Genomic DNA, 12,839 nt, shown 5'->3' with positions numbered 1-12,839 from the left:
AAGGTATATTATGCAATAGGTTGCATTACAATTTAGAAAAACAAAGGCAATTGTGGCATCGCTAATTTCACAAATAGTCAATATACTAATTAATAAAATACGCGTGATTCAAAAAATAACAAACTTTTTTAAAAAGGTCGCTTCCGGCAGATAAGGATTAATTTAAATTGTTATAATGCTCTCAGATATATTAGAAATCATAAATGAATGAAGAACTAAACTGGAATAGAAATGCTTGTGTTTACACACGTGCTTCACACCACAGACAAACTATACATCAGGTAGAATCTAGATTGATGATTAACTACATATTATAAATATATGGCATAATAACATTAATAAATGTTTGATTCAGATAGAGCATAGGGAACAATAATTTATTTAGACCCCAGAAATACATTCGTCATTCGTCCAAGAAAGTGAAGATATCTTTAAATTGGTAGCACTGTTAAAGTGTCAAAAGCATAAACTGTGCTTACAAAATTTTTTGTGGTTATGTTCAATGTTTTGAATACTTTTGGATTCAAATGCCGAAACAGTTTCTTTTTTTCTCGAGTAAATAGTTTTGTTAAACATTAGTGGTATTGTTTTGTAGTGTGTCTGTTTAAGTGAATTTGAAATGGCGTTTAATTTTGGTAACACCGCTCAATCAGGCTTTGGAACTCAACCAAAATGTAAGTAATTTTATAAACCCAACAATATTTTAGATTCTGTTAATGATTTGCATTTAAATTTTAAATGCTATATACATTAGAATATAATATTTTAGATACACTAATTACATAAGAATATAATTTAGTAAGAACAAAATAAAAATGGACTTTTGCCAATATACTCTCTTTGTATAATATTGGCATTAATAAATATTTTTCTTTTTATTTTCATATTTTGGTATAATAAGAATTTGGTATAATCGTAGGGACAATGTTAATGTTGATCATCATTATACAGTGGAACCTCTATTATCCGTCTCTCTATTAACCGTCACCTCTGTTAACCGTCAGTGTTCATACATAAGTAAAAATTTAGTCCTAAATTCATTTTGTTTGAGAATTAGAATCAGCCAAACGAAATTCGTTGAAATATACACGTGCAGTTATGCCACCACCACATTATTTTATGTAAATAATTTTTGTTCTCATCAAGGGCTCTGGATTAAATTTCAATGTAAATAGGTAGTAATACATGATACCGTGCTTTTAGAGTTCTATTTTTAAAATCGCAAGCCGAAAATAAAAACCCACAGCACAATAATTATTACAGTCAATATCTGTGTGTCACCATAATTCAATGTGATTCAAATTCGAACATTGATTGTGTCACTTAGTCCTTTGATTCATTAAGTTTTGAAAAATGGAGCCTTCCACATCTGGAACATCAAAAAGAAAACGTGTTGTTTTGTCAATTGAAAAAAAAAATAGAAATTATTGCATAACGAAAGAAAGGTGTTTCTGTTATCGTATTGAGCAAAAAGTATAATGTTCCGAGAACAACAATCTTAAAGAACAATGCTGAAGGAATTGAAAAGTATGGCTGGGGTGGCGATATTGATGATTGCAACTCACAAAGATTTGCGTAAAGAAGCTAGAGAAGCTGCATCGCACATACAACAATTCATCGAGTGGAATTCTCGGCAAGAAGAAACAAATAAGATAGATTTGATGATTTTACGTCTATTAAGAAATTCAACCGTTGCAAAAAGTGAAGTAACAATAAAACAAACAAAGATTTCGGAATATTTTAAATCAAATTGATTCGACTGTACTAACATAAATCCCTCTTATATTGACAAATAAAACATACCAATAAAATTTGGGAGTTATACTATGAATTTTTTTTAATGTTCTTTTAATCGTCTTTTCGATTATCCGTCATATCCTTGGTCCGGTGCCCTGACGGATAATCGAGGTTCCACTGTAGTTTGTTTTGTTTTGAATTTTAGAAGTCAGTGTCAGTGTTGCTAAACATTGCACAAGTTGAGGATACAAGAGAGGCCAATATTAATTTAAATCTTGTACATAATAATTATTTTCATCTATGAAATTTGTTTTCCGGAGATCTATCTTTGGATTATATTTAGTTTGGTTATTTATATTTTCATATCACTAGAGAATTTTTTGTTTTCAATTTAAATGTTAGCTACTTAATGTTTTCTTTGTTTCATAAAGGTACACATTCTTTATTTTCATTCACAAATAGACCAGCTACTTAATGTTTTCTTTGTTTCATAAAGGTACACATTCTTTATTTTCATTCACAAATAGACCCAATCAATTATATTAATTTTACTTCACTTTATCTATTGCTAATTCGTCTGCTGACATGAATGTTTTTGTTCTATGGTTATACTTTTGCTACTCTGAAAAGGAAAAATAACAAATAAGATTAAAAATAGACAGAGAAATAGAGATAGACAGAAATAGTTAGGAAGATGAAGAGTGTTATTTATAAATGGGGAGATATAAAAATTAGGAGGATAGGAGATATAAGTAGTGAAAGAAAGAAATGTACAAAGAGATGAAAAAAGAGTAACATAAAGAGGGAGGGGAAGGGGTTGTAAAGAGGGATAGAAAGAGTGATGTAAGCTGGGTGAGAAAAATATGTGAGTGAGAGAAAGAATGCTGTAAAATGGGAGAGAGTGAGAGGAAGATGAGTGAAAAAGATGTAGCAAAGGAGGGATAAAGAAAGAGAGAATGGAAGAGGAAAACTATTTTATGCTTAAAACACTCAAATGTGCATCACACATTTTATCCAGATAGGAAAACCAACTAGGGGAGAAGGGTTTATACACATATTTATAAGGTAAATATGTGAAGTAAAAGTTTAGTTTTAATTTGATTGTTGCTTTTGTATAGCCTATATAACAGTCAATATGGTGATGATTGTGCAATAATACTGAGAGTTGTAATTCATGTGGAAATATTGCACAACATATTTGGGTGCCTTAGACTCTATAACCCATTGAGACCTTTATTTAAAAGTCCTGCAGAAAATGTATCTCACATTTGCATATACTTATGTGTAAATGCTTGGTAATTCACAGCTCAAGCTGAGCCAGTTTTGTACAATATGCAAATGCATCATAAGCCATGTGATGTATGTTGCCTATCTAATAGCATCATCTGTTTAATTGAACCTTTTTGTCTTTTTTTTCATTTTTTATTTTATTAATTTTGGTTTTATTTTCGAAATTATTTTGGAGGTTCTATAGCTCCACAGCTCTTATGTACGAGCCACCATTTGTTCCTTATCATCTGCATTCTTAAGTTATATCAGGCATATCTTTCTTTTTTTCTATATTATATTTGCCTCACTATCTTAGTATCATCTGTATCTATTTTTAAACCAGTTCAAGACTGATTGATTGAGAAAATATAATCACCTAATAAATTAAAAAGACAAAAGAAAATGGATACATGCTATAAATACAACAAAAGGCAATGGGTGAATGAATTGTTAATAGATCAAAAAGAGAATACTTAGTAAAGTTAGTTCTAGACTGTTTGGGTTTATATGGAAAAATAGGAAAAAAAAGGAAATGTACATCAGAGGTTAAAATCAACAAAAAATGTGGGAAATTTCAGTGGAATTATGAAAATGGAAATACGAAAGAAGAAGAATATAAAACAGTGGACAATAGATATATTGAGATAAAGACCCCAACATCCAGACAAAATACGAATTATTTAGAACACGGTACACAATTTATAATGAACATCTATAAATCAAGGTCAAAATATGGGAAACAGAGAAATACCTGAAGATCAAAATTAGAGGAAAATAATGTAAGTATTTATGAAGGGAGAACCAACAAACTGCAATAACTAAAGAGAAATAGCATTACTGAATACCTATAACATATTAGATCCTAACATCATCAGCAGACAACAACTCACCCTTCATGCAGAGAAGAATATTGGTGCACATCCATGACAGTTTGCCTACATTTTTCATAATCTTGTGTGGCATGTAATTGATCTGTTGCTAAACCAGTTCATTGTGACATTGCAGCGTTTCATTTCAATTCGATATTTATTGAAGGATTTCCAACGCGTGAGCAGGCCACCTAGAGCTGCCGATGTAAGAAGTATTTATTCTCCAAATTTAATCCACACACTTGCAACAATTGCATTTTTCTTTTCCGAAAGTCATTGAGAAAGCGATTCGCACTGGGAACTGTTAATTTTTGAATTCGAATGGCACATCTGTCAGGATCATAGGCATATGTGACAACAGTTCATCTTCACCTTTGAGTTTTTCAGTCAAAATTGTTGCCTCCATAATGTTGTTCATCATTTTCTTGACTAAGAGTGTGGTTCCATTGCAAAGTCATCGTGGATTTATGTTGATGGGTATGCCAATTTTTAATGTAAGAATTTGCAGTGGCATGCCTGGCAAATCAAGCGAATTCGAGAATTCAGTTGAGTAGTTGACAACTTCATATTGATTCACCACAGTACTGATGGACTTCAATGTTTTCGGCCGCTAATATAGCACGCATACTGAGCTACTGATGACTTTTGTAATTCAGTACAATTTTTGGGAAAACTTTTTGCATAAATTTCCCGTCAATTCTTTTGCAAAATTCCCAGCTGATGCATCCCATTACAGTTGTACACCACATTGGTTTTTAAAGTCAATTTCTGTAAATGACACCATAAAACTGATGATTTGAGACATGCATTAAGTTCATCAGCGGGTGTTGGTATAACCAGCAATGTTTGTTGATAATTACCAGACAATAAAATATCTCTTAAATCTTGCAGTGTACAATCAATTTCTTCCAATACTTTCTTGTGAGACATTGCACATTCATCCCATGTTATAATTTGACACATTTTGGAGTACTTTTCCCATTCCAGAGCTTTTGCTGATGTTACATGTTGGTGTCTCAGTGTTGTGCAAATTCAATGACAGTTTAAATCATGAATGTGCTGTTCGGCCACCATCCAAAAGAGTTGCCGCAATTCCAGATGATGCAATGGCCAGTGCAATATAATTTTGTGATCGTATGGTTGCCTAAATGTGGGAAAGGAGAAAAGTCTTGCCTGTACCACCGAGTACATCTATGAAAAATAGTCCGCTGCTTTGTTCTTTAATTGCACATATAATTCTGTCATCCGCAATGCTTTGTTCTGGACCAAACTGCGGAAGATTTGTCTGAACAAATGGCTCCAGTTTGTTAGAATCAAAGTGTGTTTCTCGTTGCAAATCACGATCGGAAATGTCGTTCGCTGGTTGTTTCGGAGCAGGCATTCCCAGTTGCACCAGTGCCTTATTAACTATTACCAAACATATGTCTTCAATCAATATCAATGCCTCATTATATACATTTGGTGTGAATTGAATGTTCGATTCTTGATACAGAGCGCAATTGATGTAGAATATCTTCACTCATGTAGTCCTTGTATTTTTTCCAAAGATCTTTTGGATTAGATGGAAAGCAGCTTGTCAAGATTATGGCAAATAACGTGCGTATTTGCTGTGGTCGAGCAATATTTGATGAATCAGTGAGTCTACTGTCCCTAATTGCATTTTTCTTAAGAAGATTTAGTTCCTGGCAAGTTGACGATAAGTGGCGCACTGCTAACCACTGACTGTTCTTAAATATTGGAAGGATTAATTCTACATCTGACACCCTAAAAACTTTCTGAAAAAATTTGAAAATTATACTATAATTCCACTATTTGGAAGAGTGATTTCATTGTTTGAAGGCAGAGAAGTGGGGAAAGACGTATGAAAATCCAGTGGCGTACACTCACTTTTATTTCAACGTTAATTATATTACATTTTTTAAATATTATTTGTTCGAAATAGGCCACAATATAAATTTATTTACAGGTTTTTACTGACGTTTCGATCTCTATATCCAAAGACAGTTTTCAAAGATATACACGATAGTTACATTTATTTTATTTGTTTATTATTATATATTTATATAATATTATTTATATAATCTTATATTATTTATTTTCTAACTTTAAAAACGGTCTCTGGAATAGAGATCGAAACGTCAGTAAATTAACCATGTAAATAGATATATTGTGGCTTATACGCATGAATGGCCTAAATGAATGAATCCTAAAAAATGGCGATGTTAGAAATGTCACTCATGAGATGAGTCTAAAATATTTGCTTACAGATGCATCAATATTATCAGAAGGTAAATAACAGAGATCATCAATATCAGCGTCATTATCATCTAATTCGCTGTCATCAGAATCATCTGGCGCTGGTCTTATAACATTTGCATTTCTGCTACTTCGATTTCCATAGAATCGATTTACACTAACTTCAGATAGTTCCATGACTTAATTGCATAAAATTGCCTCAAAGCAACACCTGTTTACAAGTTGATTTGTGATTCTTATTTTATATTTACAATTATAAAATTACTAGGAATTACTTCCCCCACATAAGCTTATTACATAAAGTATTACCAATTTTACGTTCAAAAGTAGTGTACAACAAGAAAATAAGTTGAAAGATCTTCTACTTTTTGCTTATAAGACACGACTGGCAACGCCCGAGAACTTTAGGCGCGAAAACTTGACTTGACGTAATGACGTAGGAGTTTGCGCGATTACTTAGATAGAATGTGTCTTTCAGTACGCAATATGCAGTTTTAATTCACTTAATAAATTAAAGGTTAGTTTTCTAACGGAAATTAATTCCGGTGTTGTCTTAAAGCTATGGTATGCAATATAGGGTTAATACATAAATGGTTTACTACTACATTTCTAATTTCTGGTGTAGATTATACTTCTTTTCCTCAAAATCCAAGTTTCACGAGATTCAAATTCTTAGAAGTTCGTAATAGGCGGGAGCCAGTTCATGTATGAGTTTGGGAGCCAATTCGTGTAGGATTAAAGTGTTTTTATAGAGTTCGGGAGCCAGTTAAGGTGCGCCGGAATATATTATCTAAATAAGTTATAAATGCCGTACAAATATGTTTGGCCACAATGCTCCCCCTTGAGTGGTAAGTTTAACTTACCAGTGTAGTCATCTGTACCGATAAAAATTGACGACATAGTTTCTAAAGTTCTTATTACATATTGTAGTATTGATTTATAGGTAATTCATACTGGGTGAAATGTCCCCTTAAAAAAATGCCCCATGGACTTGTACATACACATATCATACACAAATCGTTTGTTTTGAAAAATAAAGCTTGATAAATATATTATATACTGATAAAAACATATATGGTGAATTGCATTCTTTCAATTCATAATATTATCGTAAATTATGTAAGTAAACCAAGGATAACATCGGTTAGGTTGGGTGATAACTTTATCTTAATCTTCTAAAAGGATAGTACAACTTGATATTACATCCTGAAAGTAAAAAATGCGGTATATTTTAAGATAATATTTAATACTAAATTGTGGTTTAATTGGTTTGTTTTTATGTGCACTACATTAAGCTTATTCGGTTTTTTGCATTTTTTATTTCCAGTAAATATATTTAGATAATTAAATACAATACTTAAATAGTTTTTTGTACTTTCGTCTTCATGGTGTGGTCTTCGTCCATATATATTATCGGCTTTAATAATTATGCTTTTTCTTCTTATTCGGGTTCTTATAAAAACATATTTCCATCATCGCTGGTGCTGCAGCCCTAGTGTAGTCATTTTTCCTTGTCTGGAAATCGTTTATTTTACAGTGATCATCAAAACATACATATTTTTGCTAAAATATATATTTAACATGTTTTAATGCTAGTAATTTGGTTTGGGTACACTCGTTAAAATTCTTTGTTTTTCTGTTTTTGATAATTTTAAATACTTGCTTTTATACTTCGCTATGTGATTTTTGATATCGATTACTTTTTTACCTCAAATATGAATTCTTTTTGATTGCTGGCAGTTCCTTCCTTTTAAAACCACGGTTTTATACTGTTGGTTCTTATTCTTATTGGTTAGGAGAGGGCCATTTTATGCCATTATGTTTACTTCTTTGGCGGTGAGACCCAGAACTTACAGGTAATTACTATTTAAATGGGAATAAGCCACAATTAAAGGTTAAAGTACGTTTATTGACTTTTCAATTTCCACTTCGGAAATCGTTCTCAAAATACAAACATTAGTAAATTAAACAAATTTTGTTTTTTGTTACTTAGTGAAAAATTCTTATAATTAAATTTTATCTGACTCATCTATATTGACAATTCAGACATACATTATACATTTTAAAGTAGAGGACTTTAAAATGATTTTGCCAATATTGTTGAGTTGCGTTCCTGGGACGACTTTACTTATAAGATAGTTCATTCGATTACATGAAATCAACTTTAACTTGAGAATCTCCGTCACAAAAGATCATAACATGTAATTCGTCTTTAAAAAGACAAATACATGCCATGATGACAGTAAAATTCTCCTGTTAGTGATTCCACAGTAAATTATGAGGGAAAAACCAGGAAAAAAACCTCATAATACTATCACGACATGGTAAGTATTTGATCGTGCATTTAGTTTACCTTCAACATAAACACCAAATTCTGATTTTATATGTTTGTTATTTAAAAAACATAAATGGCGTATCCTCTATATGTTACTGGCTTACCAATACTGGTATTTTCCTTTTAATAACTTCCTCTTTCAATATGGGTAACCAGATCCTACTACATTCTGCCGAGGAATTCGCGACACAATTGGTCTCATTTAGCATAATTAGAGCCGCTTCTTTGATTTTTCTCTTTTTACCATCCGTTTCTTTTAGGACTATATTTGAATCATTCCATTGAACCCTATGTTCATTATCCCATGCGTGTTTACATATTTGAGATCTATCAAATTCTCTATTTTTAATATAGGATTGATGTTCACTTATTCTAACATTTAATGGCCTTGATGTTTCACCTAAATAAAACTGATCACATTCACAAGGTATTTTATAAACGCAATTCCTTGTCCTTTCTTGTTCATTGTTAGGTTTGATTTTGGACAAAATAGATCTCAACGTGTTTGTTGTTTTGACTGTTGTTTAAATGTTTGATGAATACATGAATTTATTTCCTATCTTTTTAAGCTTTTCGGATAATCCTTTTATGTATGGTATTGTTATTTTCCTCGTATTATTCCTTGTATATGCTGTAGGATCTCGTTCTAAGTTGTTTTGTTCTATTCGATCGATTGTTGAAAATTCCTTATTTATAAACGATAAAGGATAATCATTTTTTAATAAAACAGATGCTAACAAATGTTTTTCCTCCAAGAACGAATTTTCGTTAGAACAAGTAATTTTGGCTCTATCGTATAAGGATTTAATGATTCCCTTTTTAATATTAATATTGTGATTCGATTTGAAATTTAAATGTCTGTTGGTGTGTGTTGGTTTTCTATACACCTGAGTTTCGTATCCATTATCGTTGTTAGAGATTAAAACATCCAGGAAAGGTAATGTGTTATTATATTCCTTTTCCATGGTAAATGTTATTGTCTCTTCTTTATCGTTTATATCATTTAGGAATGTGTCCAACAACTCTGATCCATGAGGCCATATTGAGAATACATCATCTACATACCTCCACCATACTGAGGGTTTTAAATTTTGTTTAGAAATAATATTGGTTTCAAAATCTTCCATAAATATATCGGCTAATAATGGAGATAAACTAGAGCCCATTGCTAGATTGGCTTATTTCCATTTAAATAGTAATTACTTTAAAATGCCACAAGAAAATAGCTTCAGAACAATATTAAGAACTTACAGGTGTTGCAATTTTCGTCTTACCAAGATTACAAAAACCTGTCATCGAATTCAAAGCTGTGAGTGATAGGATAGTTCTCCTTAAAGTGCAATGCAAATCACATAAACTCAATATCATACAAGTTTATGCACCAACTAGCACAGCAGGCGACATAAAAGTCGAGGAATTCTACGAAAAATTGGAAACAGCAATTGTCAATATTCCAAATAAAAAGCTAACCCTAATATGCGGTGACTTTAATGCAAAATTCGGGAACACCACAGAGAATGACGACCTAAAGAATGTGCTGGGCAAGTTTGGCATAGGTCAGAGAAACGAAGAAGGAAACCGCTAAATCGAGTTTGCTCACAAATAAATATTCTAAACCGTATTCATTTTATAAATTCTCAATTGTCAATAGAAGCACGTGAAAGCCAAACAGGGTCGTACTGATGTGTATCATATGATTTTTGAAAATATTTACTTTTGAAACTGTTAGTGTAAGAATTTCTTGAAATTTAATCATTATATCACAATTAAACTAAACTCTAAAAAATAACACGACCAGTAAAATAACTATAACATAAATATAACACAATATATTAACTTAAAAATCAACAAGATACAATTTGAATTTAAAAGGCTGGCAAGTTGGGTTCTGTAACATGAGAATCTGTCTGGCTTAAGGTAATAAATTATATTTAATATCCTCTTGACGAATGAGACGGCGAATATCAACACGTGCTCATGTTTACAGACGGGAATTTGGTAAACGAATGTACTATATTATGAATGATGGATTTAAACACCATGTACACCAACTTTATAATTGGACGAGTCCTGGTCTAGAAATTGAATTGACTACATCCTCACTAATATTCGCTGAGGTCATCAATACAAACAGTCAGATTATATCCAGGGGCGATATGTTTAATGAGATCATACTCTCCTCGTAGCTAAAGTAAAGCTCAAACTTTACAGACAGAGAGAGACAAAGAGGATAGAACTAAGAAAGAAGAGAGACCTTCTCTAAGAAGTGCAAAAAAGTATGCCCTTTATTGGTATTTAAGGGTACATCACAAGAAATATGGGAGATTATTAAACATTGTGTAACAACACCAATTAACCGCCCAAAGGCCAATAATCCTGTGAAACAGAAACACTGGATAACAGATGAAACCCTTAAAGTAATTGAGAATAGAAGAAATCTTTATCAAAGTGGTGTACATAGTCTTCTTCTTCCTTCTTGTCTGTAGGCTTTAAAGCCTGTTTCTTCTTCAATATTAGCGTCCTAAATTGTTTAAATTATCGCACCATCTTTTTTTGATCTGCCAATACTTCTTCGTCCATTTGGTTACTTATCTTGTGCTATTCATACTACCCTATCCTCTGCCATTCTACTAATGTGTTCGTTCCACTCCTGTTTCTGTTTTGTCACCCATCCATTTATGTCTTATATATTGCTTGCTCCTCTTATGTTTTCGCTTCTCTCCCTATCCAACAGACTTTTCCCTGATATTCGTCGGAGTATTTGCATCTCCGTTGCTTCTAGTAGTCGTCTTGTTTTAGATTTGGCAGGTCTTGTCTCCGCCGTGTATGTTAATATAGGTCGAATTACTGCTTTATAGATTCTTGTTTTTGTGTATTGTCTTAGGTGTTTGTTTTTCCAGATTGTGTCATTAAGAGATCCCGCCGCTTTACTTGCTTTTAAGCTTTGTTGTCGTACTTCTTCTTCAACAACTCTGTAACTAGTTATATCTATTCCCAGATATCTAAACCTTGCTTCCTGCTTTATTATTTTCCCATCAATTTCGATTTTACATCGTAGAGGGTATTTAGATGTTGTATTGAAGATGTGTGTTAATCTTTTGAGCTTGTTCCCCATTCTGTAACCATGACCTTTATGTACTGCTTGTATTATTTCGTCGATTATTATATTAAAGAGAAGTAGGCTTAACGAGTCACCCTGTCTGACTCCGCTTTGTACTGGTTTATACTGTGTTAGTTTTCCATTTATCTTTGCCTGTATTCGATTATGTAAGATGTTTTCGATGGTTTGTATAATATTGATTGGTATGTTTCTTTTATACAGTAGGTGTAAGACGTCTTCGACTTGGATGCGATCGAAAGCCTTTGTCAGGTCTATTAAACATAGATATACTGGTTTATTGTACTCGATGGCCTTTTCTGTGATTTGTCTTAGTACAAATACGGCGTCTACGCAGGATCTTCCGAATCCGAATCCTTGTTGTTCATCTGATAAAGTTGTTAGTATATTGATTTTGTTGGTTAGGACTTTTTTAGTGAGCTTAAGTGCGGTGTTCAGTAGATTTATACCTCTATAATTGTTGGGGTCTTCTTTATCTCCTTTCTTGAACATTGGTATCATTATGCAGTTTCTCCATGCGTCTGGGATCTTGCAGTGCAATATTAGTTTTTATATAAGTTTTGTCATCTCTAGGGTTATACTTTCTCCTCCGTGTTTTAGAAGCTCGTTGGTTATTCCGTCTGGTCCTGGTAATTTTCTATTTTTGAGTGAATTTATGGCTATCTCTACTTCCTGAAAACTGATTTCGATTTCGTGTCGTAATTCAGGTACGTTATTGTGTTGATTATTATTTTCCTTTCTTTTAAACAGTTCCGTCAGGTATATTTCCCATTCGTTTACTGGTATGTTATTGTATTCCCTTAATTCTGCCATTTCTTTCTGTTGGTTCCTTTCGAATCTCCATATTTGTTTTTGTGTTCCGTAGAAGTCTCTTTCCATCCTTTTTGTAAATTTCCCAGTGTTTATTTTTTGTTCTTCTTACCAACTGCTTTGTTTCATTTTATATTCTTCTATAGGTATCTCGGGATTCTGGAGTATTTGATGTTTTGTGCTTCTAGTAGGCCTTTCTTTACATTCTTTTCTGAACCATGGTGTATTGTTGTTGTTTCTTTTGTTTCAGATTCAATATGACTTTACGTTTTCCTAGAGCTTCTGTTGCTGCTTCTTCAATGTTGTTTTTAATTCTCTCCCAGCTCGCGTTTATATCGTCGATGTCGTCTATTTGTTTCAGCTGTATCTTCTGTGCTAGCCTCCTTTGGTACATTTCTCTTGTAGAGTCGTTCCACAGTGATTCTACATTGAATTTTTTCTCTGT

The 12,839-nt window shown here is 32.5% G+C and overlaps 1 protein-coding gene across 1 annotated transcript in view; it reads left to right on the top strand.

Annotated features, from left to right (window-relative positions):
• The first annotated feature begins 452 nt into the window (after positions 1 to 452).
• The window catches only part of LOC140443325 (nucleoporin p54-like), a 124,072-nt gene continuing 111,685 nt past the window's right edge, over positions 453 to 12,839 (top strand). The window contains exon 1 of the mRNA XM_072534522.1: positions 453 to 674. Within this exon, the coding sequence (XP_072390623.1) occupies positions 620 to 674 (55 nt within the window). The 5' untranslated portion in view covers positions 453 to 619. The remainder of the gene's footprint in view (positions 675 to 12,839) is intronic.

The sequence above is a fragment of the Diabrotica undecimpunctata genome, chromosome 6 (assembly GCF_040954645.1).
Source record: "Diabrotica undecimpunctata isolate CICGRU chromosome 6, icDiaUnde3, whole genome shotgun sequence".
Classification (NCBI taxonomy): Eukaryota; Metazoa; Arthropoda; class Insecta; order Coleoptera; family Chrysomelidae; genus Diabrotica; species Diabrotica undecimpunctata.
Note: the sequence above shows the minus strand (reverse complement) of the source record. Positions and strands in the feature narration are given on the sequence as shown.